The 25,531-nt window shown below is 48.4% G+C and overlaps 1 protein-coding gene across 2 annotated transcripts; it reads right to left on the bottom strand.

The window, feature by feature from the left end:
- Positions 1–16,792: 16,792 nt before the first annotated feature.
- On the bottom strand, positions 16,793–20,225 carry LOC125552541. Of its 2 annotated transcripts, none has more exons than XM_048716143.1 (2): positions 19,133–20,086; positions 16,793–16,981 (listed from the first exon to the last, which is right to left on the bottom strand). In XM_048716143.1, exons 1-2 carry the CDS (start codon positions 19,508–19,510, stop codon positions 16,817–16,819), a joined length of 543 nt encoding a protein of 180 aa, XP_048572100.1. In that variant the 5' UTR covers positions 19,511–20,086; the 3' UTR covers positions 16,793–16,816. The 2 variants fall into 2 exon arrangements, 1 of the variants encoding a protein (XP_048572100.1); XR_007303666.1 differs by lacking the exon at positions 16,793–16,981 and adding an exon at positions 16,994–18,713 and having other exon boundaries at positions 19,133–20,225.
- Between the last annotated feature and the right edge of the window lie 5,306 nt (positions 20,226–25,531).

Here is a 25,531-nt window from a genome sequence, read left to right as displayed (position 1 = left end):
AAGAAAAAGAAAAACGATAGGACTTTGCATGCTTATAGTGATCCTATTGTTGAAACACCTGAGAATCCAAATGATATTTCTATTTCTGATGCTGAAACACAATCTGGTAATGAACCTGAGACTAGTGATAATGTTAATGATAATGTTAATGATAATGTTAATGATAATGTTCATGATGATGCTCAACATAGTAATGATAATGATGTAGAAATTGAACCTACTGTTGATCTTGATAACCCACAATCAAAGAATCAACGTAATGATAAGAAAGACTTCGTTGCTAGGAAACATGGTAAAGAAAGAGAGCCTTGGGTTCAGAAACCCATGCCTTTTCCTCCCAAACCATCCAAGAAAAAGGATGATGAGGATTTTGAGTGCTTTGTTGATTGCAATGACAACTAGAGATCATATTTTCTTGTGCCATGCTTGATTAGCTATGAGTTATAATGGTTTACCTTGCGTGCCAACATGCTATTGAGATAGTTATGATGTGGTATGATAGGGTGGTATCCTCCTCTGAATAATTTAAGTGACTTGACTTGGCACATGTTCACGCATGTAGTTGAAACAAAATCAACATAGCCTTCACGATATTTATGTTCATGGTGGATTATATCCTACTCATGCTTGCATTCGGTGTTGATTAATTTTAATGCATGCTCATGATTGTTGTCGCTCTCTAGCTGGTCGCTTCCCAGTCTTTTGCTAGCCTTCACTTGTACTAAGCAGGAATACTGCTTGTGCATCCAAACTCCATAAACCCCAAAGTTATTCCACATGAGTCCACTATACCTACCTATATACGGTATCTACCTGCTGTTCCAAGTAAATTTGTATGTGCCAAACTTTAAACCTTCAAATAAATATCCTGTTTTGTATGCCCCAATAGCTCATGTATCAACTAGGGTTGTCTGTATCTTCCATGTTAGGCGGGTTATTCTCAAGAGGAGTGGACTCCGCTCCTCACTCACGAGATAAATGGCTGTTCACTGGGATGCCCAGTCCCATGCTTTATGCAAACTAAATCAAAATAATTGCAAACAAAACTCCCCCTGGGACTCTTGTTAGTTGGAGGCACTCGTTGTTTCGATCAAGCCATGGATTGATGCTTGTTGGTGGAAGGGAGAGTATAAACTTTACCATTCTATTTGGGAACCGCCAATAATGTGTGTAGCATTGAAGATATCGCCATCTCTTGGTTGTTATGTTGACAAACAAAGTATACCGCTCAAAATATTATTCACCTCTATTTCAAAACCGAGCTCTGGCACCTCTACAAATCCCTGCTTCCCTCTACGAAGGGCCTATCTATTTAATTTTGATGAGTCATCAACCTCTTATTAAAAAGCACCAGTTGGAGAGCACCACTGTCATTTGCATTCATTACTGTTAGTTTACATTGAGTATGACTTGACTGGATCTCTTTTACCATGAATTACAATGTCTAGTCAGTCCTTGGTCTTTAAAGGTGCTCTGCATTTATGTTTTGTGGTCTCAGAAAGGGCTAGCGAGATACCACCTTGTTATATCATATTATGGTTGTTTTGAGAAAGTGTTGTCATCCGAGATTTATTATTATGGCTCGCTAGTTGATCATGCTATTGATACGAGTAAACTTGAGACCTGAGTGTTATTGCAAATGTGGTTAGTTATAATATTTGCTGAAAACTTGAATGCTGGCTTTACATATTTACAACAACAAGAGCAAACAGAGTTTGTATAAGTTTTTCTTTATCACTTTCAGTTTGTCAACTGAATTGCTTGAGGACAAGCAAAGGCTTAAGCTTGGGGGAGGTGATACATCTCCAACGTATCTACTTTTCCAAACACTTTTGCCCTTGTTTTGGACTCTAAGTTGCATGATTTGAATGGAACTAACCCGGACTGGCGATGTTTTCAGCAGAACTACCATGGTGTTATTTATGTGCAGGAGCAAACGTTCTCGGAATGACCTAAAACTTCACGGAGCCACTTTTCAGAAAATCAGAAAAATACCTGCAAAAGATGAAGGCCGGGGGCCCACCACCTTGCCATGAGGGTGGGGGCGCCTGCCCCCCTAGGGCGCGGCCCCTACCTCGTGGGCCCCCTGTTGCGTCTCCGACTCCAACTCCAACTCCATATATTGAGTCTCGGGGAGAAAAAAATCAAAGAGAAGAAATCATCATGTTTTACGATACGGAGCCGCCGCCAAGCCCTAAGACCTCTCAGGAGGGCTGATCTGGAGTCCGTTCGGGGCTCCGGAGAGGGGAATCCGTCGCCATCGTCATCATCAACCATCCTCCATCACCAATTTCATGATGCTCACCGCCGTGCGTGAGTAATTCCATCGTAGGCTTGCTGGACGGTGATGGGTTGGATGGGATCTATCATGTAATCGAGTTAGTTTTGTTAGGGTTTGATCCCTAGTATCCACTATGTTCTGAGATTGATGTTGCCATGACTTTGCTATGCTTAATGCTTGTCACTAGGGCCCGAGTGCCATGATTTCAGATCTGAACCTATTATGTTTTCATCAATATATGAGTGTTCTTGATCCTATCTTGCAAGTCTATAGTCACCTATTATGTGTTATGATCCGTTAACCCCGAAGTGACAATAATCGAGATACTTATCGGTGATGACCGTAGTTTGAGGAGTTCATGTATTCACTATGTGTTAATGCTTTGTTCTGGTTCTCTATTCAAAGGAGGCCTTAATATCCCTTAGTTTCTGTAAGGACCCCGCTGCCACGGGAGGGTAGGACAAAAGATGCCATGCAAGTTCTTTTCCATAAGCACGTATGACTATGTTCGGAATACATGCCTACATTATATCAATGAACTGGAGCTAGTTCTATGTCACCCTAGGTTATGACTGTTATATGATGAACCGCATCCGTCATAATTCTCCATCACTAATCTATTGCCTACGAGCTTTCCATATATTGTTCTTCGCTTATTTACTTTCCCATTGCTATTGCTATCATCACTACAAAATACCAAAAACATTACTTTTACTACTGTTACCTTTTGTTACCGTTACCACTACTATCATATTACTTTGCTACTAAACACTTTGCTGCAGATATTAAGTTTCCAGGTGTGGTTGAATTGACAACTCAGCTGCTAATACTTGAGAGTATTCTTTGGCTCCCCTTGTGTCGAATCAATAAATTTGGGTTGAATACTTTACCCTCGAAAACTGTTGCGATCCCCTATACTTGTGGGTTATCAGCCCTTGCATCTTGCAATTCCTGGGTGGTCTTGGTGATGATCTCCTGAACGGTGAGCGATCCTTGCCCTGTGCCCTCCTGAGGGAAACATGCCGTGAAGCACGCCTCCAAGTGGTGCCCAAGCGCCTCCCTCGTGATGTGGGCAAGGTATGAGGCCTTCCAGAAGAAAGCCCCCGAGCCCTGCCCGAGAAGGGCGCCGGGCACGCCTCCCTATGCGATGGAGGGAGGCGCCCCGGGAGCGGGCGCTAATCCTGACGAGGCTCCGGCTATGACGCCACCCTCCTGAGGTCCTGCACGGCGCAGCTTCTTCTTCTTCTTGGGGACGGCCTCAGGAGGGCCCTCGCCCTTGCTGTCGGGGTCGTCGATTGCTACAGCTTGGAAGGCAGGCTTGAGGGAGCACACCGCATCTCTTTCTGCACATGGGACCGTGATGATTCCGCCGCTTCCCGGCATCTTGAGGACATTGTAGCCATGATGGGTCACCGCCATGAACTTGGCCAGGGATGGATACCCGAGGACGGCATTGTACGGCAGACGGATGTGCGCTACATCGAAGTCGATGAGCTCGGTGCGGTAGTTCTTGCGTTCCCCGAAGGTGACAGGGAGGCGGACCTGCCCTATCGGTGTGGTGGAACCGCCGATCACTCTTGAGAAAGGCTTGGTAGGCTGAAGCTAGTCATATGGCACTTGGAGGTTGTCGAACGTGTCGACGGACAGGAAGTTGAGCCCTGCGCCGCCGTCGATGAGGGTCTTGGTAACTTGCATGTTGCTGATGACTGGGGAGCAAAGCATCGGGAGGGCGCCAGCGGTAGCTGCGCACTTGAGCTGATTCGCCGAGTTTAACGTGATGGGGCACTTGGACCATCTGAGCGGGCGTGTGGCTTCGAGCTTGGGGAGGACTACATTCACTTCACGAGCAAACTGCTTGAAGATACGCTGCGAGGCTGGGGCCTGGGCTCTGCCCGAGATGTAGGCGATAGCACGTTATTCCTGGAAGCCCCCAGCCCCCTCGTCTTGATGGTGTTCGTCATTCCTTCTTGGCGGTGGCGGCAGCGGAGGGAGTCCGGCGTTGCCTTTAGGACAATCCTCATGAGGCTGATCCCTCCAGGCGCCCTCGGGAGGCTGATCCTGCCAGCGGTCCTCACGAGGCCGGTCGTGCCACTGCTGGCGCAGGCCACAGTCGTCCCAGCGTCCGCCACCACGCCCTCCTCCTCGGTCGTAGCCCCGGTCGCCACACTCTGGGCGTCGACAGAAGCGTCCTTCGCGAATGGCTCTGAGCTCTTGACAGTCGCTGGTGTTGTGGGTATTCAGGTTGTGGAAGGCACAGAATGGACGGCTGCTCTTGGATGACTCTGGTTAGTCTCTGCCACGCTTGGTGACTGGTTCCGCTGCGAGCACGGCTGCTCCCTTGCGCTTCACGTCCTTTGGCCTTGGCTTTCTTCTCCTCCGGGCTGTGGCTGGGAGCTCGAGGAGGGAGAGGCTCCCCTCCTCAGCTCTTGCGCACTTGGTCGCCAAGTTGAACAACTCCAGGGACGTGCACAGCTCCTCGTGGATAGCGAGCTCTTCCTTCATCTTGACATCGCGGACGCCATCAAAGAATGCAGAGATGATGGCCTCGACCGTCACCTTGGGGATCTTGAGGCGGACGTTGTTAAAGCGCTGGATGTACTTCTGGAGGTTCTCTCCTAGTTGCTGCCTGACGCGGCGCAGGTCACCCGCTACCGGTGGGCGGTTGCGAGTGCCCTGGAAATCAGTGACGAAGCGGTTGCGCATCTCGTCCCAAGAGGAGATCGAGCCCGGTGGCAGGTTCAGGAGCCAGGAGCGGGCACCATCCTTGAGATCCATGGGAAACCAGTTGGCCATGACTTTCTCGTCGCCGTTGGCCGCTTTGATGATTAGCTCGTAGAGCTACAAGAACTCCGCGGGGTCGGGGGTGCCGTCATAGCGAGGAGGAAGATCCGGCTTGAACTTGCCCGGCCAGGCGACGCTAGGCGGCTCGGGGGTGAAAGCGCGACAGCCGGCTGTGGTCACCAGGGCCCGCCTTGGGGGTGGAGCTTGGTCTTGATAGGGTCCGTGCCCTGCAGCTACAGGTGGCACGCGGTCTTGCTGCCGCACCCGGTCCTGGCGCGGTAGCACGAGGAGCGGCGGAGTGTTTTCTTGCGGTTGAGGGACTTCTTGACAACTTCTTTCTTCACGCGCGGGCGCGGGACGCGGCGGGTCGCGTCATGGAGCCGCATACCTTTGTGCCAGGGCGCCATCTTGGGGCAGAGGTGGTGGAGGCGCTTCGTGAGCTACGTCGCTCGTAGCTGGCGGAGGGCGAGGCGGAGAGAGGGACGGCGCAGGGGAGCCCCCTGCAGCGCGGACAAGCTCGGCGATGCGGTCGAGCCAGTCCTCGTAGAGGTTGTCGACCGGTCGGTAGCGTAGGAGCTCATGCGCCATGAGGAGCGCGGACCTGCGTCCATGGGAGGGCGACATGCAATGGAAGAAGAACCAACCAGGGTCAGCGATGGAGTGGCGGTGCGGTCGTCCCGCTACACCGAGGGGTGCAACGAGGATGCTTGCTGCTCATTCCCCGCCGAGCCGGTGGTGGCGTTGGCGGTAGGCAACGGGGAACAACGAGGTGGCCCGCCGATGGGAGCCGTCTGAGCGACGCGGGTGGCGAGGGCAGCCCGGCGCTTAGCACGAGCACGACGGGCGTCTGCCATGGAGACGACGGAGCAACGGGGCGCGTAGCGACGGAAGGAAGATTCGGCGCAGCCCTACCTGGCGCACGAAATGTCGGATCACGGGTTCTGGCAAAACCCTCGAGGTTCGAACACCGGGGTGCGCGCGAAGGTTTTCTCCCTATTGATCCACGCCCTAGCTCTCTAAGATTTTGCCGACGAACTCGACGAACTCACAAGACAAAGAAACCAAGATTTATATTGGTTCGGGCCACCGTTGTGGTGTAATACCCTACTCCAGTGTGGCGATGGTCGATTGCCTCTTGGGCTGATGATGAACCATACAAGGGGAAGAACAACCTCCTAAGGTTGAGGTGATCTTGTGCTTGGCGACTTGTGTGGGTGAGATGCCCCGGAATGAGTTCTACCTTTTCTCCTCTCTTTTCATGTGGTGCCTAGTTCTACTTATATAGGCCCTGGTCCTCTCCCCAAATATTGAGCGGGAAGGGAGCCAACAACGGTAAATTTGAAAGGGGACAGCTAGTACAGGTTATCCTGACAAAAGTAGTCTTCGCCTACAAAAGGCTCTGGTGGTGACGCCGTCTTGGGCTCCATGGTGACCTCCGTCTTGCCGTCCTACTAGTCTTGGTCTCGTTGCACCAATATGGAAACCTTTCCTTGATGCCTCGGTACTCCACTCCTGTGCTTGCCCCCTTGGCACCAAAGAGGAAGCAAGGACACTACGCACGGTGGCGCCCGCCTGGCGCCCGCCTGGTCTCAATCTTCATGGTTCACGTCACGAGGACCTCGCGAGGTTTGCCTTGATCTCTCTGCCCCTCGTGAGCCTGCCTGGCGAGGCCGCTCCTGAGGAGGTCTTGTGCCGTCCGCCTCGCGAGGCTTGGCCCCTCGCGAGGGTCTTGAATACCTCATCGATGAAGATGGGCCGTACAAACCTACTAGCCCAGCCACACCGTGGGCCGCAGGCAGGCAAGTCTGGGGACCCCCGTTCCCAGAACGCTGACAAACACTTTCTCAAAACAATCATAATATGATATAACAAGATGGTATCTCGCTAGCCCTCTCTGAGACCGCAAAACATAAATGCAGAGCACCTCTGAAGATCATGGACTGACTAAACATTGTAATTCATGGTAAAAGAGATCCAGTCATACTCAATGTAAACTAATAGTAATATATGCAAATGACAGCGGTACTCTCCAACTAGTGCTTTTTAATAAGAGGATGATGACTCAACATAAAAGTAAATAGATAGGCCCTTCTCAGAGGGAAGCAGGGATTGGTAGAGGTGCTAGAGCTTGATTTTGAAATAGAGATAAATAATATTTTGAGTGGTATACTTTCATTGTCAACATAACAACCGAGAGATATCGATATCTTCCATGCTACACACATTATAGGCGGTTCCCAAACAGAATGGTAAAGTTTATACTCCCCCTACCACCAACAAACATCAATCCATGGCTTGTCCGAAACAACGGGTGCCTCCAACTAACAACAATCCCGGGGGAGTTTTGTTTGCAATTATTTTAATTTAAGCATGGGACTAGGCATCCCGGTTACCAGCCATTTTTTCATGAATGAGGAGCGGAGTCCACTCCTCTTGAGAATAGCCCACCTAGCATGGAAGATATAGACATCCCTAGTTGATACATGAGCTATTCGAGCATACAAAGTAGAATTTCATTTGAAGGTTTAGAGTTTGGCACATACAAATTTACTTGGAACGGCAGGTAGATACCGCATATAGGAAGGTATGGTGGACTCATATGGAATAACTTTTGGGGTTTATGGAAGTGGATACACAAGCAGTATTCCCGCTTAGTACAAGTGAAGGCTAGAAAGAGACTGGGAAGCGACCAGCTAGAGAGCGACAATAGTCATGAACATGCATTAAAATTAATCAACACTGAGTGCAAGCATGAGTAGGATATAATTCACCATGAACATAAATATCGTGGAGGCTATGTTGATTTTGTTTCAACTACATGCGTGAACATGTGCCAAGTCAAGCCATTCGAATCGTTCAAAGGAGGATACCACCCTATCATACCACATCACAACCATTTTAATAGCATGTTGGCACGCAAGGTAAACCATTATAAACTCCTAGGTAATTACGCATGGCATGAGAAACTATAATCTCTAATTGTCATTGCAAACATGTTTAATTCATAATAGGCTAAATCAGGACGATGAACTAATCATATTTACAAAAACAAGAAAGGTTGAGTTCATACCAGCTTCTCTCATCTCAATCAGTTCGTCATATATCGTCATTATTGCCTATCACTTGCACGACCAAACGGTGTGGATAATAATAGTACACGTGCATTGGACTAAGCTGGAATTTGCAAGCATTCAATACACAGGAGAAGACAAGGTAATATGGGCTCTCTGTTAGATCAACAATAATGCATATGATAGCCACTCAACATTTTCATCATGGTCTTCTCCTCTCGACACCCAAAGAAAAGAAACAAAACTATTTACACAGGAAAGCTCCCAACAAACAAAAGAAGAACGAGAAATCTTTTTGGGTTTTCTTTTAATTACTACTACTACATGCATGAAAAGTAAACTAGCTAAAAGCTACAACTATTTTTTTTGGTTTTTTCTTAAGGTTTTTGAAACACACAAGAAGAATGCTGGAAAAGAAAATAAACTAGCATGGATATTACAAAGAAAAACTATGAGCACCGACAATTGGCATGAGTGTGTGAACATGAATGTAATATCGATGAGAGATACGTACTCCCCCAAGCTTAGAGCATCTCCAGCCGCGCCCCCAACACGCCCTCCCCAGGCGATTTTTTTGCGCCGACGCACAAAAATCGGCCCAGCCGCGCCCCCAGAAGCCCAATTTTCGTCGGCTCGGGCCGAATTTGCCGCCAGCGAACCCAAGCTAAACCCGGCGCGCTAGAGGGCGCTGGGCGAAATGGTTTTGGCACGAAAGAGCCGCGGGCCCACCGAGTCAGTGACACTCGCCTCGTCATCCTCAGAACGCCTCGGTTTCCCGCGGGGAATCAATGCCAACGCTGCCGCCGGTCAGCCTTCCATTGATTCCTCACCACGGGGCGGCTCTTCACGGGCGGCGCGGCAATGCCTCACTCCCCGCCATGCGTAGACACGCCTCCCCGGCGGCTATAAAAAGTGTCACCCTCCCCCAACCCCTTGCCACTGGCCACAGACGTCGTGCTCTTTGCCTCTCTCTCTCGGCCGCCGACGAACCTCTCCTCTCTCTCCCAGCCCCAGCCGCGACGATGTGCGAGCGATTCCCCGGCGACGGAGCGGCGGCCAACGGCTTCGGCAGCCGCTCGCTGCAAGCATGGAAGGCGCACCTGCTTTTCGAGGCCAACATCCCGGCGCCTCCAGACATGCGTGCTGGGTCGACCGGATGGAGGCTCAGCGCCGGAGGCGTCCCCGCCCCCCCCCCCTGTCGGAGGTCGACCGCGTTCGATCATCGCTGACAGAGGAGCAACGCGCCTCCCTGCAGTACACCACCGACAACCATGAGGCGTGGGCGGCGTACTTCCAGCGCCATCAGGAGAAATGCCTCGCCTCCACCAACGGGGCGCCGGTGGTGGGGCCGGTGGAACAGTGGGGAGCGACGCCTGTGGTGGGCCGCCCCCGACTGGATGCTCTGCGAGGTTCTCGCGCACCTCGAGGGCAGCAACAACCCGCTGCTCACATACCCGGCCGCGGCACCGGGCAATGGATGCCCAGGAGGTTTGTCTCCGGCTCGTCGTCCTCGTCCCGCTCCTCCTCCCAATCCTCTTCCCACTCCTCCGGCTCTCCGGCGGTGTTCGGCGTCAAGGCCGAGCCTGCTGCGGAGACCCCGCTTGGCCGGCATCATCATCAACGAAGGTAGAGGGTGCGCCTCGTCCTTGGCTCCTCCCCGACTCGTCAAGTCGAATATGGAGCCGGGTCTTACCATCGTGAAGAAGGATCCTGGGCTCGCTCCTGTGAAGATGAAGCCTGGGATCGTTGGCGGTGAGAAGGAGGTGCTCGACGACGCGGCGGTCTTGACGTGGGCGCGGACGGAGATGGAGCGCCAGCGCCGCGCCTATGTAGAGCTCACCGCACGGCATTGGCGAGCCCGCGACGAGGGGGTCATCGTCCTCGACGACGACAGCGACGACGGTGCACCACCTGCATTAGTCCGCCAGGGCGACACCGGCCAGGGGTCCAGCAGGGGTGGCGTCCGCATCAAGGAGGAGAAGGCTAGCAACGACGACTGCGACTTCGCCAAGATCACCGCGTTCTTCGCGCCGTAGAATGGCATTAAATTTGTTTATGTAATAAAAACTATGCTATAAAATGTCATTTTCGCCAAACTTTAGCCGAATTCCTATTTTGTATTAAAAAATGTCACCTTCTGGGGGCAACCCTGGGGCTGGCGGCTGGGGGCCCGAAAGCCCACACGCCGATTTTAGCGCCGGTACGCCCCCAGGCGGCGATTTTTAGCACCTCCTGGGGGCCAACGGTTGGAGATGCTCTTAGGCTTTTGGCCTAAGTTGGTTTATGACTACGGCTGGCCTGGTGGGTATCCAAAGTTGTAGCTAGGGTCGTACTGAGATGCATCAGCTACTGCCTGCCGAGCTGCCTCCGTCCTCCTCTCGTACTCGTTCACCTCCTCCCTGGTTATAACATATATCCTTTTTGCCTGAAAGTCAAAGAAAGTAGTATGGAGAGCAACATGGACGGTGCGCCGTCTGTCAAAGATTAGTCAGTACTGGAGGAACTGATCGTTCCTCTCAACAAACTGATGGCGAACCATGGCATTATAATCTAGGTAAGTAGGAGGCAACTCAATATCATTTCCATGTATGGGTATATCAAGATAGTTAGCTACACGAGTTGCATAAATTCCACCAAACAAATCTCCACTTATACTGTTATGATGCAACCTACGTGCAACAATAGCCCCCAAGTTATATTGTTTATCACCTAATACCGCACTCTTGAGGACACTGAGATCTAGAACACACATGTGACAAGCCTCGTCTTTACCATTAATGCATCTACCAATGAAGAGAGAAAAATAATGTATCGAAGGGAAATGAATGCTCCCTATGGTAGCTTGTGTAATCTCCCTAGATTCCCCCACAGTAATACTAGCATGAAAGTCATTATATTCAGATTTGCGAGGTTCACTAACATTGCCCCAGTGCGGGAGTTTACAAGCAGTATTAAAATCTTCTAGGTCCATGGTATATAATTTATCATAAAGATCAAATAAAACAGTGTGATAATTGCGCGAGGATGTCAATTTAAACCTTCTCACAAAGGAACCAGTTAGATAGAGGTATTGCCGGCACTTATCTAACACGAAGCTCTCAAGATCAGCGTTACGCACGTACGCGTCAAATTCATCCTTGATGCATGCCTGGACCATGAACCCCTCTGATGGCCATTCACAAGGCCGCACTTGAGCTTCCCTTGGTAGTTCATTGTCTGGCTCATGTATCGCGAACCTTGGGCCTTGCTTCCTTGAGGAACCACCTTGGTACATTTTCCTAAACATTTTTCTTCCTCTAAAAAATTTCTGAAATTTTTAGTGACTCAAAATAAAAGTGAACCAAACTTAACAAGATTAATAGAAACTACTCCCACAAGTGCCTAGTGACCATATCATGCATTAAAACTACTTTTTACCACATAAATTTGACATGCAAGCTCAAGAATAGGGTCACCTAAGGAGCAAAAATTTGCAATAAATAAAGCACTAGACCAAAAACTAATTGGACCATTGGAGGAGTCACATACCAAAGAACAATCCCCCAAAGCAGTTTTGTGAATGGAACTTTGAGCAAGGAGATCGAAAATGGCAGCAAGATGAGCTAGAACTCGGGTTTGAGCTGGTGGATGATTTTTTCTGGAGGAAGACGAAGTGTGTGGGTGCAAGAATAAGTGGAGGGGCCCATGTGGGGTCCACGAGGTAGGGGGTGCGCCCAAGGGGGGTGGGCACGCCCTAAACTCTTATGGCCAGGTGGTGTGGCCCACGGGTGTGTTCTCAGTGCCAATAATTCTTAAATATTCTACAAAAAATCATATAAAATTTTCAGGACATTTGGAGAAATTTTATTTTCGGGGTATTTTTTTATTGCAAGGATAATTCAGAAAACAGACAGAAAATACTATTTTTGCTTTATTTAATCTAAATAACAGAAAGTAAGAGGAGGGTACACAGAGTTGTGCTTTCTAACTTCATCCATCTCATGCTCATCAAGAGGAATCCACTAACAAGGTTGATCAAGTCTTGTTAACAAACTCTTTTCGAATAACATGAAACCGGATAATTTTCGAATAACACTAGGTTACCTCAATGGGGATATGCACATTCCCAAACAATAAGAATATTATATTTTTTCTTGACTGTAGGAAGAGGAAATTCAAAACCTCCAATAATAATCGTTGGAATTTTTCAAATAGAGTTGATAATGTGGACTTGAGGTTGTTTTCTCGGAAAGTGTACCGTATACTCATTACCATTAACATGAAAAGTGACATTGCCTTTGTTGCAATCAATAACAGCCCCTGCAGTATTCAAAAAAGGTCTACCAAGGATAATCGCCATACTATCGTCCTCGGGAATATCAAGAATAATAAAGTCCGTTAAAATAGGAACGTTTGCAACCACAACACGCACATCCTCACAAATATCGACAGTTATAGCAGTTGATTTATCAGCCATTTGCAAAGATATTTCAGTAGGTGTCAACTTATTCAAATCAAGTCTACGATATAAAGAGAGAGGCATAACACTAACACCGGCTCCAAGATCACATAAAGCAGTTTTAACATAGTTTCTCTTAAAGGAGCATGGTATAGTTGGTACTCCTGGATCTCCTCGTTTCTTTGGTATTCCACCCTTAAAAGTATAATTAGCAAGCATGGTGGAAATTTCAGGTTCCGGTATATTTCTTTTATTTGTGACAATATCTTTCATGTACTTAGCATAAGGATTCATTTTAAGCATATCAGTCAAACGCATACGCAAAAAGATAGGTCTAATCATTTAAGAAAAGCGCTCAAAATCCTCATCATCCTTTTTCTTGGATGGTTTAGGAGGAAAGGCATGGGTTTCTGAACCCATGGTTCTCTTTCTTTACCGTGCTTCCTAGCAACGAAGTCTCTCTTATCATAACGTTGATTCTTTGATTGTGGGTTAACAAGATCAACAGCAGGTTCAATCTCTACGTCATTGTTATTGCTAGGTTGAGCATCAACACGAACATCATCATTAACATTATCACTAGGTTCATGTTCATTACCAGATTGTGTTTCAGCATCGAAAATAGAAATATCATTGGGATTCTCAGGTGTGTCAACAACAGGTTCACTAGAAGCATGCAAAGTCCTATCATTCTTCTTTTTCTTCTTGTTAGAAGAACTAGGTGCATCAAAATTAGTTCTCACAGAATCTTGCTCAATTCTCTTAGAGTGCCCCCCAGGATACAAAGGTTCCTAAATCACTTTACCCCCTCTAGTCACAACTCTAACAGCATTATCATTTTTCTTATTATCTAATTCATTGAGCAAATCATTCTCAGCTTTAAGCACTTGTTCTACTTGAGTGGTAACCATATCAGCATGTTTACTAATAAGTTTAAGTTCACCTTTAACTCTAGACATATAATCATATAATCACTCAAGTGTTCAATCATATAAGCATTATGTTTCAATTGTCTACCAACATAAGCATTGAAGTCTTTTATTTAACCATAAAATTATCAAACCCATCCAAGCATTGGCTAGCAAACTTAGTATATGGGCTTTCACCCTTATCAAATCTATAGAGAGAATTTACCTTTACTACCTGTGTCGGGTTGTCAAGACCATGTATTTCTTCAATAGGTGGTAAATTCTTAACATCTTCAGCTTTAATACCCTTTTCTTTCATAGATTTCTTTGCCTCTTGCATATCTTCAGGACTGAGAAATAGAATACCCTTTTCTTCGGAGTTGGCTTAGGAATTGGTTCAGGAAGTGTCCAATCATTTTCATTGCTCAACATATTATTCAATAGCAATTCAGCTTGATCAACAGTTCTTTCCCTAAAACACAACCAGCACAACTATCCACGTGGTCTCTAGAAGCATCAGTTAGTCCATTATAAAAGATATCAAGTATTTCATTTTCCTTAAGAGGATGATCAGGCAAAGCATTAAGTAATCGGAGAAGCTCCCCCAAGCTTGTGGGAGACTCTCTTCTTCAATTTGCACAAAATTATATATTTTCCTTAAGGTAGCTTGTTCCTTATGAGCGGGGAAATATTTAGCAAAGAAGTAATAAATCATATCATGCAGACTACGCACACAACCAGGATCAAGAGAATTAAACCATATTTTAGCATCACCCTTTAATGAGAACGGAAATAACTTAAGAATATAGTAGTGACGAATTTTCTCCTCATTAGCTAACAGGGTGGCCATATCATTTAATTTAGTAAGATGTGCCACAACAGTTTCAAATTCATAGGCATAAAAAGGATCAGATTCAACCAAAGTAATTAACTCAGGATCGACAGAGAAATCATAGTCCTTATGGGAAATACAGATAGGTGAAGTAGCAAAAGCAGGGTCATATTTCATTCTAGGATTCAAGGATTTTTCTTTCAGCTTAGCTAACAGTTTCTTAAGATCATATCTATCATTGCAAGCTAAAAAGTCTCTAGCAGTTTCTTCATCCATAACATAACCCTCAGGCACAATAGGCAATTCATATCTAGGGGGAGAATCTTCATCATCACTTTCATCAATATTATCAGTTTCAATAATTTCATTCTCTCTAACCCTAGCAAGTTGTTCATCAAGAAATTCACCTAATGGCACAGCATTATCAAACATAGAAGTAGTTTCATCATAAGTATCATGCAAAGCAGAAGTGGCATCATCAATAACATGCGACATATCAGAATAAATAGCAGGAGTAGATGTCGCAAGTTTACTCAAAACAGAAGGTGAATCAAGTGTAGAGCTATATGGCAGTCCTTACCTCCCCTCATAGTTGAGGGAAAAATCTTGGTTCTTTCATCTTTCAAGTTCTTCATAATGATCAACAGATATAAATCCCAAGTGACTAAAAGAATAGAGCTATGCTCCCCGGCAACAGCGCCAGAAAATAGTCTTGATAACCCACAATTATAGGGGATCGCAATAGTTTTCGAGGGTAGACTATTCAACCCAAATTTATTGATACAACACAAGGTGAGCCAAAGAATATTCTCAAGTATTAACAGTTGAGTTGTCAATTCAACCGCACCTGAAAGACTTAATATCTGCAGGAAAGTATTTAGTAGAAAAGTAATATGGATGTAACGGTAACAGTGGCAAAAGTAATAGTATTGGTTTTGTAGTGATTGTAACAATAGCAACGGTAAAGTAGCTAAGCAAAGATTAATATATGAAAAGCTCGTAGGCATTGGATCGGCGATGGATAATTATGTCAGATGTGATTCCTCATGTAACAGTTATAACATAGGGTGACACAGAACTAGCTCCAGTTCATCAATGTAATGTAGGCATGTATTCCGAATATAGTCATATGTGCTTATGGAAAAGAACTTGCATGACATCTTTTGTCCTACCCTCCCATGGCAGTGGGGTCCTATTGGAAACTAAGGGATATTAAGGCCTCCTTTTAATAGAGTACCGGAACAAAGCATTAACACTTAGTGAATGCATGAACTCCTCAAACTATAGTCATCACCGAGAGTGGTCTCGATTATTGTCACTTTGGGGTTACCGGATCATAACACATAGTAGGTGACTATTGACTTGAAAAATAGGATCAAGAACTCACATATATTCATGGAAACATAATATGTTCAGATCTGAAATCATGGCACTCGGGCCCTAGTGACAAGCATTAAGCATACCAAAGTCATAGCAACATCAATCTCAGAACATAATGGATACTAGGGATCAAACCCTAACAAAACTAACTCAATTACATGATAAATCTCATCCAACCCATCACCGTCCAACAAGCCTACGATGGAATTACTCACGCACGGCGGTGAGCATCATGAAATTGGTGATGGAGGAAGGTTGATGATGATGATGATGGCAACGGATTCCCCTCTCTGGAGCCCCGTATGGACTCCAGATCAGCCCTCTCGAGAGAGATTAGGGCTTAGCAGCGGCTCCGTATCATAAAACGCGATGAATCCTTCTCTCTGATTTTTTTTCTCCCCGAACGTGAATATATAGAGTTGGAGTTGAGGTCGGTGGAGCCTCAGGGGGCCCACGAGACAGGGGGCGCGCCCCCACCCTCGTGGACAGGGTGTGGGCCCCCTAACGTTGATTCTTTCGCCAGTATTTTTTATATATTCCAATAATATTCTCCGTGAAGTTTGAGGTCATTCTGAGAACTTCTATTTCTGCACAAAAATAACACCATGGCAATTGTGCTGAAAACAGCGTCAGTCCGGGTTAGTTCTATTCAAATCATGCAAGTTAGAGTCCAAAACAAGGTCAAAAGTGTTTGGAAAAGTAGATATGATGGAGACGTATCAGAGCCTCCCTTGCTGGGCAGGCGAGCCCGGCAAGGGGCCAGGGTACCACCAGAAGCAACCAGCCAAGACTCCCCGGCGGCGCCTGCCGGGGCTCGCGGGGCCTGAACTACCCCGCCAACCGCGCAACTGCGACCCACGTCGTCAATCAGTGCGGTGTCAAGCCGCAAGGTGATTAAGTGGCAGCATTCGCCACATGGCAGCCATCTCCTACAAAAGAAACCCACGATTGACACCCGTCCAGCGACGTGTCAAGAGAACAGATGCGGAGCTGGCAAGATAAGCCCGGTGTGCCACCCCGGCTCAGAGAAACCAGAACGCCCCATATTCCAGCCCAGAGATCGAGGAGAAGTCTTCTGGAATATGGCACTGCTTAGCATAGAACAAATTAGCTCTTTATTACACTCTATTTGGGTACAAGGGAATTACATCGGCACGACGACACTACGCCTGCCACGGTTGCTCCATGCAAGCAGCAGAACCACGCGATGCAGCGGAATAACTCTAGCAGCGGAAGAGCGATGATGGTGATGAACTCCACTCCGCAGGGACTCTGGCTGGAACGCTTATCCTAGCTCGCAAACAAGGGATCCATGACAAACAAGCAATCAAAACCAGCATGACCTACAAGCTGGCATGACACGCCAGGTCAGTACATTGAATGTACTTGCAAGCTCACAGCAACCAAGGCAATCGAGACATACAACAACATGGCAATTACAGGTTAACAAGGATTAACATGATATTATTAGAACAACATGGCATGAACAACGTGATACATCAACATGGCATGAACAACATGATACAGCTAGAACAATACGAGCATGGCATGAACATATAAACATGATGACTCTATCATGCAACATGATGACGTTATCATGCACCAACTTACTCTGTTCGGGTTACCTCATAACCAACACGGACATCACACGATCATCTCAGGATCCAATCAAGCTTGGTATTAACCATACTATAGTATTCATTACATGACCACAAGGAGCTTGATCTTCACCATTGACTCTCGCATAACACCACAAATATCCATCAACTCGGTATCCTCGATACCACGGTGATCATCTCACGATCACAACCAATCTCTTTCTCATCATCGAACCAAGGTTGTTATTAAGCAAGTTATTATTATTATTGTTGACCCATAGTGTGACCAACTACAAATTGGGCCCTTATCCGCGGGCGCGGCTATCAATAGATTTAATATACACTCTGCAGAGGTAGCGCACTTTACCCACACCACAGAACCCATGGCCTCGCACTCCCATTCGGGTGGACCAACGGCGTTCCGACAAAACCGTCCTACTGCCATGACACTCTCCCGGCCACTCCGACTAACTCCCCTCTGGGCTAAGTCATGGGTGGCCCCGTGCCTACCAAAGACACCAACGGCCATCGTACTGGCAAAAACAATAAACGGTCCCAAACAGGGACATGTGCACATAACCAAACTCGGGCTCACAAGGCTTATGTCGTCCTACCTGGCCAAGGTAGCACCCGCGCATAACCTTCCCTCGTTGGAGGCACCGGCGGGAGGCACAACAATAGACCCAGTTAGGACCTTCCCATTAGGTAAGCGTGGTTGCACTGGTCAGCTCGATATGGTGGCACCATGACTCAGCCAACAGTTGTTCAAGTTCAATTTAAACCGGTTAAACTTGAATGCAATATGCTAAGCCATGATAAAATAAGATGATGCATCATCAATGCATGAGCATGATATCAACATAAGCACGGGGTGCAACATAACTATCCACCATATCAACCATGAATCATATCCAACTGAGCATAGCATAATGACGAGCATGAATATTACAAGCACAACACTACTCATAGCATAACACGACCATTATCATCAATAATAAATACCATGTAAGAACACATCAATAACATTACCGAGTAAACACTTAACCAACTAACAGCAAAGGAACAATGCATATCAAGAGTACTCGGTAACCGACGTTAGTCATGCACCGAAGAACATGACCGACCCAACATGTACTACTATCAAGCATGGCAATAAGAAAGTAATTCTAGCAGGTAGAACATGTTAACAGAGTGCAAGAGAACATAGCGTGACGGTAATCACTGATCCATAAGCATAACTGAAATAACGACAATAGTAGCAAAACAAACATACAGTTATTAAAGATTCAAGTTGAAAACAAATGCTACTGCATGGCTATCATGCAAATTGTGGTTGTGGCTTGCCTGGGGTAGAAGAAATCACCGGGAAGGCGTGCGAGAAGCTCGCGGAAAGAATCGCCGGAAAACGTTCTCTCTCGGAGGGGCTGATTTAGTACAAGGGCAAAATGGGCATTTTTAGAATGTCAAAACATGGTGAAAATGATACCAATAGAACGGGCTTGACGAAACGAAGAAGTTGGCTTTGGATTCACCTTAAACGGAGTTAGGATCAAAAAGATATGAGTGTTTGTCTGCCAGGGACCCATCTGTAAGAAAAATCTTTACAAACTGGGCCCGGACAGAAAAACAGAGAGCGTACGTTAAAGAATACGTCTTCGCTTGAGGAAAAACGGATTCCAGGATGAAACAGAGAGAAAATACGCTTTCATAAAGCGTGTTTTAGGCCGAAACAGAATGAAACATGCTTTCCAGCTGGGAGGACGTATTCCGAAGAACACACCTCCACTTATCCAGCGTGGCAAGGCGGGGCCGGGTGGCTTAGAGGCTTACAGGTGGGACCCACCTTATCCATCTCTCTCCTCCTGGCTCCTTCCTCCTCCTCCCGACCGGGCACGACCGAACAGAGGAGGGCCTCGACACCGGCGATGGCCCGGGCAGCTCCGGCAGTCTCCGGACGCGCCGAGGCCACTGGAGAGACCGGCGAGGAGCGTCGCGTCCATCTGAGCAAGCTTCGAGCGCCGTGGAGGGACGGAGCGATGGCGCCTCGCGAAGACAGAGAGCGTGCTGCGGCGGCCGAATCTTGGGGTCGCGGCCTGGGGCACTCCGGCGGGAAAACGAGAGGCTGGAGAGGAGCTATGGGGTCCGGGTGGTCCTTTGGTGAGTTCAGGAGGGAGGGGGGGCTTGGATAGCTCGGATTTAAGCCGAGCTTCGTGGCGGCCATGGGGGTCGAGGAGAGCTCCAGAGGCTCATTGGAGAGGCTGGGCGGGACAAGAGGAGGGTTGTGAGGCTGGTGGTGAGCTCGGGGGTCTCGGGGGAGGGCTTAAATAGGCGCGAGGCAAGGAGGCCGAGCTGGCGTTGCCGAGGATACATGTCCGGCGCCGCGGACGTGTGTGCACGCGCATGAGCTCGGGGTTAGGCGACGAGAGGGAACAGGAGGGAGAGCTCACGGGGAAGGGGCGACCAAGGGAGCGCAGGGAGGAAGGGATGAGGAGGAAGACGATGGTCGGCGCACTGTGCTCCTGTGGGCGTTCGGCGGCGAGCGTCGGTGAGGAAGCGGACGAAGGAGGGTGCGCTGTCCAGGGGTGGCAACAATGAGGTGAAGACGCCATACATGCTCACGCGCGCGAAGATGACGAGAGGGAAGAGGACGAAGCAGAAACGACGCCCTAGACGCAGCCACGGCGCACAGAGCACGTGCACAGGCACCCATTGTCACGGTCACCATGAGCACTGGCATGTAGCGGGGGAAACAAGCTAGAACGTGTTGTCTAGTGGTAAGTTCATCCAGGGGAGGTTTCAACTGCGGTGGTAGATTGGTTAAAGATGTTGTGGTTAAATGGTAAGTGAGTTCTGAAGTTTACTGTATCAAACTAAACCATGATGTAGTGTTCAACAGATATATGCTAAGGGATAAATAAATTGTCTGGAAGCTTTAGGATAGGAAGAACTCTAATCCTGTGCATTTTGGTGTGATTTGGACAAGTATTTAATACACTTGCTTTGCAAATGCATAAACTGATCCAGAATCAAAATGATGAAGTGGCAGTCACTAGTAGTAACCACTTGAGCTGAAAATGAACATGGAAGGATGATTTGGTCATATGAGAGTGCCATAAAAATTTCATGCCATTTGGCCAATCCAAAATGGTACTTCCTTCATACAGCACATCTCTGGACAGAAACTTAGGAAAAATCCTGAGAGAAAATGGCTAGATGAAATATGCTCAAATTTGGTAGAGATAGGTTATATGGGTAGGAAAAGGCCCTGGAAAAGTTTCAGCAATAATGGAGCAAGATAAAATATACTTGCTTCACTAACTGAAAATTTGGGCAGAATCAATGATTTGGTCATGTGCTCACATAGATGATTAGATAGGGTTGCAAATTGGAGGATGGCATTTATATGAGCACATTAAGGAGTATGCAAAATTTGCAACTCATTTGGATAACCCTAGCTAGCACTTCCTTCACAAAGGCTTCCCTCAGACAGGAACTTTGAAAAATCACTATGGAATATTGGCTAGGAAAATAAAGTTGAATTTTGGCACAGGTCAAGTATATGGACATGAAAATATGTCCACAAAGTTTGGGGTCAAATGGGAAAAGATAAATAGCACTTGCTTCACAATGTGCCATTTAGGACAGAATAGGAAATGAATCATTTGAGCATGATGGAGAATATGGCCAATGAAATATGTTGCCATGTTTGATGAAGATATGACCCAAACAATTTATTAGAATTATTTGGGATTTTTAGGAGTGATAGAAATATAGGTTGCTTCACAACCTAGGGCAAATTGGGTTATTCATTTAATAGAAAAGGAATATTCCCAAGGAAAAGAATATTGGGGTTTGGCTAGGATGAAAATGGCAAGGTCTTGGGAAGGGTTGAGGATGACAAGCCACTCTGGAAGGAAAGAAGAGGTCATCTTCTTCAGTTTCCAGACCACCTAGCCACGGAAAAAGAAAACTCAAGCAAAAACCTCGGAAAATCAAAAGAAAAATAAAGGGCCAAAAATCAGGTTGTGACACCCGACAGGCTTTGCCGGGCAGCTAGTAATGTGACACAAAGCAGTGCATTTAATGCACCCTGTCAGCCTGCAGAGTTAGGTATGATACCACTATTTGCTATCATATCAATGGATAATGACTGTTTTGCCACTATGGTGACCCCTTAATCTATAAAAGGAGGCCCATGGCAATCGTAGGAGGGGGTTAGAGGGTTGGAACCTTGACAAACCCAAGCCACCATACGCTTGTGGTCACCGTAGCCCTGAGGCAGGCCTTGCCTGGCAAGTGTACCACACACCACCACGCTCATTTCCACCATCAATCCACCAAAGCAGGAGTAGGGTCCTAGGCCTCGCGGCGGCCCGAACCTGGGTAAATTGCTTGTGTGCTCTCTGTCATGCTGTCGCGCGCTATTCTGCTCTTTGTGCAACGCGACGTCCCCTGTCGAACCAGCAAGGGGCCGCCCAGTCCCATAGGTGGCCGCGGATATCCCGCGGCATCTTTGGCGCACCAATTAGGGGGCTCGCTTGTGCAAACCTGAAAGCGTGCGCAGCGCGTCATCTTCATCACTATCTTCATTTTCGACGACGCCATCAACCATGGTGCCCAAGAAGAAGAAATCCGGCCCTTCGGCCCAGCCAACCACCTCGAAGGCTCCGGCGCCCGCGGCCTTAGACACCGCAGTGGACGCGGGGACAAGTGAGGACGTGAGCGCCACTGGGGGCTTGGCAGGAGCAAGTGGCGCCATCGCCACCCCCTACGGCAAACACAGGGGCTGGAGGTGTCGGAGGAGAATAGCTTCAGCAGCGTTTTGACGGTCAAGCTCCGCAAGGTACGGATGGGAGGGTGACTCCATTTACATCCCCTCCTCCCACCGATGGGCAGAGCCTCAGCAACGGCGCTCAGTCCGGGATGAGACACCGTCCTCCGGTCGTCCCTGCCACGGGGGCGGTCATGACACATGTGTCTCCTCCCAGGTGAGTCGACCCTACCACTACGCTCGGCGGAGCTGCGGACCCACGAGCGCCATCGCCGCGCGACCCTGCTGCCCAGATGGCCGCCACACCACAGCGCGGACGCGCCACCGTTGTCACCCTCGCGGGCACCGCCAGGAGCTAGGCGACGGTGCGGTCGAGGTCATCAACTTACATGCCAAGCACAGCCACGGAGGTTGTGGCGCGGGCCCAGCTGCTACTAAAGTTCCCGCCAGCAGCCGAGTAAATTGATGAATGGCGTGACCATCCAAAGTCTGATTGGTTTCGCTGAGGCTGGGGGCTCGCGGCGCGCTGGCCCGCCACGACCTCCCCAAGCGACGACAACTACCCGTACCGTTGGCCGAACGAAGGGGGCTGTCCCCACTGTGTAGTCCCCACCACGGCAGCAGGCGCGGGCGCAGCAAGATCAAGACCCCGACGACGTCTCGATGGCCTCTTCTGACCCACGAGCATGTTCGAGCCCACGGCAAACCCCGGAGGATAGGTGGCGGGGAGACGCACGCGTCATTATGGGGCGGCCTCTCGATGACCCCAGCCAGGCCGACGGGTGCGGCGGCCTCAACGTCGACGAGCCTGCGTTCGGTGTTGGCGGTTGCCTACCTTTCGAGGTTGGCTGCCCTGCCTTTACACGCCAGCTGTGGCAAGTCCATTGGCCGTCCGTCCGCATGTTCAAGCCGGACATACCCGAGAAGTGCGACGGGAGACTGGACCCGGCAGAGTTCCTGAGCATCTACACCATTGTTGTTCAGGCTGCCGGGGGAAGGGATGAGAAGGTGTTCGCCAACTACTTCCTGTTGGCTCTCAAGTCCAACATGAGATCTTGGCTCATGCACCTGCCGGAGAACTCCATTTCATCATGGGCAGACCTGTGCCATGAGTTCATCGGTGCCTTCACCGGTGGCCACCAGGAGCCCGACAGACCCAGCGACCTACAACTTCTCCAGCAAAAGAAGGAGAAACTCTCCATAAGTATTTACAAAGATTCAGTAAAGTTCATAGGAATATTCCCAATATCCATCCCGCAGCTGTTATAGCAGCCTTCTAGTCCAATGTGCACAACCGTCGCATTCGTTCCAAGATGAATGTGCGGTTGCCCAAGACTGTGAAGGAGCTGTACACACTAGTGGATAAGTGTGCTCGGATGGAGGAAGGAAGGAATTTGCCCGGGCCGGAGGTTTGCATCAATGTTGATTCAGAGGAAGAAGATGAATCAACGAGTCAGAGAAAGGGCAAGAAGCGCAACAAGAAGCCAATAGATAAGGCAGTAATGACTGTGGAAGGTTCTGGCATGCCTAGTACCGGCAAGAAGGCCAAGGCTAAGGCCCCCGGCAAGGAATTTTCCGCGTGCACCACCTGCCGGGAAGCCGCTACCGTGGAAAAAGCCGGGAAAGGTGATGGGCCGTACTACAAGATCCATCGGACCAAGGGCCACGACCTCCATGAGTGTTATCAAGTTGAGTAGCCTGTTAAGAGACAGAGAGCAGAGTATGATAAGTGTGATAAGGAAAAAGGTCAGAATGCTGCTGGCGGAAAGAGCCAAGGCAGTGAAGCAAACCACCCCGGCAAACCCTTTCGAAACCAAGGAAAACCCACCAGGGGCCAAGAGAAGGAAACCTGTGATGATCTGAGTGATGGAGGGAATGAAGAGGAAACCGGTGAGTAGGAATTTCAGAGGGCCACTGACGCCCTATGCATTGTTGGGGGTGCATCTTTGCACTCCTCCCATCGCCATCTCAAGCGATGTGCATGAGAGGTCAGTGCTGTGGAGCCAGCGCCAGAGGCCCGAAAGCCGCTCAAATGGTCCCGCACGCCCGTCATCTTTGATGAGGAGGACCACCCTTGCCGCACCACCACGGTAGGGTGTTTGTCGTTGTTTGTCTCACCAACAATCTGCAACCTCAAGGTCACGAAGATGTTAGTGGATGGCGGGGCCAGGTTGAATCTGATTTCCCCAGTAGTTATTAACAAGCTTAATATTGGAGAGCAGAGGAAAGAAGAAGGATTGTAGGACCTCCAGCAAGGAGTCCGGGAAGTGTGCCCCCTTCGAGTGCACGACACCCGTTGACGACGTGCCGGAGTGTTCCAATAGCAAGAGATCCAAGGTTGCAGCATCCCAAGTGAAGAAGGTCCCGGCAGGGCTGGCTGGTGTTGATGGTACTTTCACCATCAGCGCCACCCTTGATGACAAAGAGGAAAGCGCGCTCGTTGCCTTCCTGCGGGCGAATATCGATGTGTTTGCCTAGCAACCATCTGATATCCCTGGTGTTCCCACGGAGGTAATCGAGCACCACCTTGTTGTCTGCCCACATGCCCGACCCGTCAAGCAGAAAGTTACAAAGCAAGCCTTGGAGCGGCAGTAGTTCATTGCCCAGGAAATCAAGAAGTTAGAGGTAGCTGGATTGGTCAGAGGAGTACTGCACCCCACATGGTTGGCAAACCCAATTGTAGTTCAGAAGGCGAATGGGAAATGGAGGCTTTGCATTGATTTCACATATCTCAATAAGGCTTACCCGAAGGACCCATTCCCCTTGCCACGCATCGATCAGATTGTGGATTCTACTTCAGGTTGTGATCTGCTCTCCTTTTTGGATGCAATACTCCGGATATCACCAGATCTTCATGTCCAAAGAAGATGAGGAGAAAACATCATTCATCACTCCATGTGGTACGTACTACTTTGTTCGCATGCCTTTCAGACTAAAGAGTGTCGGGTCCACTTTTGCAAGGGCAATCCAGATTGGTTTTGAGCCACAGCTACACAGAAACATAGAAGCATATATGGATGACATTGTGGTCAAAACCAAGGATAAGGCCACCCTTATCCAGGATTTGGAGGAGACATTTGCTAATTTGCGCAAGATCAACTTGAAGCTTAACCCGGAGAAGTGTGTATTCGGTGTTCCCTCCGGCAAGCTACTTGGATTCTTCGTATCCCATTGGGGGATTGAATCTAACCCCCACAAGATCAAGGCCATTGAGCAGATCCAAGCACCAAGGATACTTAAGGATGTGAGGCGCTTGACGGGATGCGTTGCCGCGCTAAGCATATTCATTTCCAAGTCTACCGAGCGTGCCCTACCGTTCTTCAAAATTTTGAAGAAGGCAGGGCCTGTGAAGTGGACCCCAGACGCAAATGCAGTTTTACAAGAGTTGAAGACTTACCTGTCATCTGTGCCTACCTGGGTTGCACCCAAACCTCAAGAGTCATTGCTTCTTTACTTAGAGGCAACCAACCA

Source organism: Triticum urartu, chromosome 4, assembly GCF_003073215.2.
Source record: "Triticum urartu cultivar G1812 chromosome 4, Tu2.1, whole genome shotgun sequence".
Classification (NCBI taxonomy): domain Eukaryota; kingdom Viridiplantae; phylum Streptophyta; class Magnoliopsida; order Poales; family Poaceae; genus Triticum; species Triticum urartu.
This window is presented reverse-complemented; position numbering and strand designations above follow the sequence as displayed.

Bases quoted from the DNA above. Each gene is read 5' to 3' on its own strand.
- LOC125552541 (XM_048716143.1), bottom strand. From the start codon at position 19,510: ATGGCCGCCACGAAGCTCGGCTTAAATCCGAGCTATCCAAGCCCCCCC. The intron at 16,982-19,132 runs GTGGGTCCCACC...TTTGCGAGCTAG, and splicing joins GGAGGAGAGAGATGGATAAG to GATAAGCGTTCCAGCCAGAG.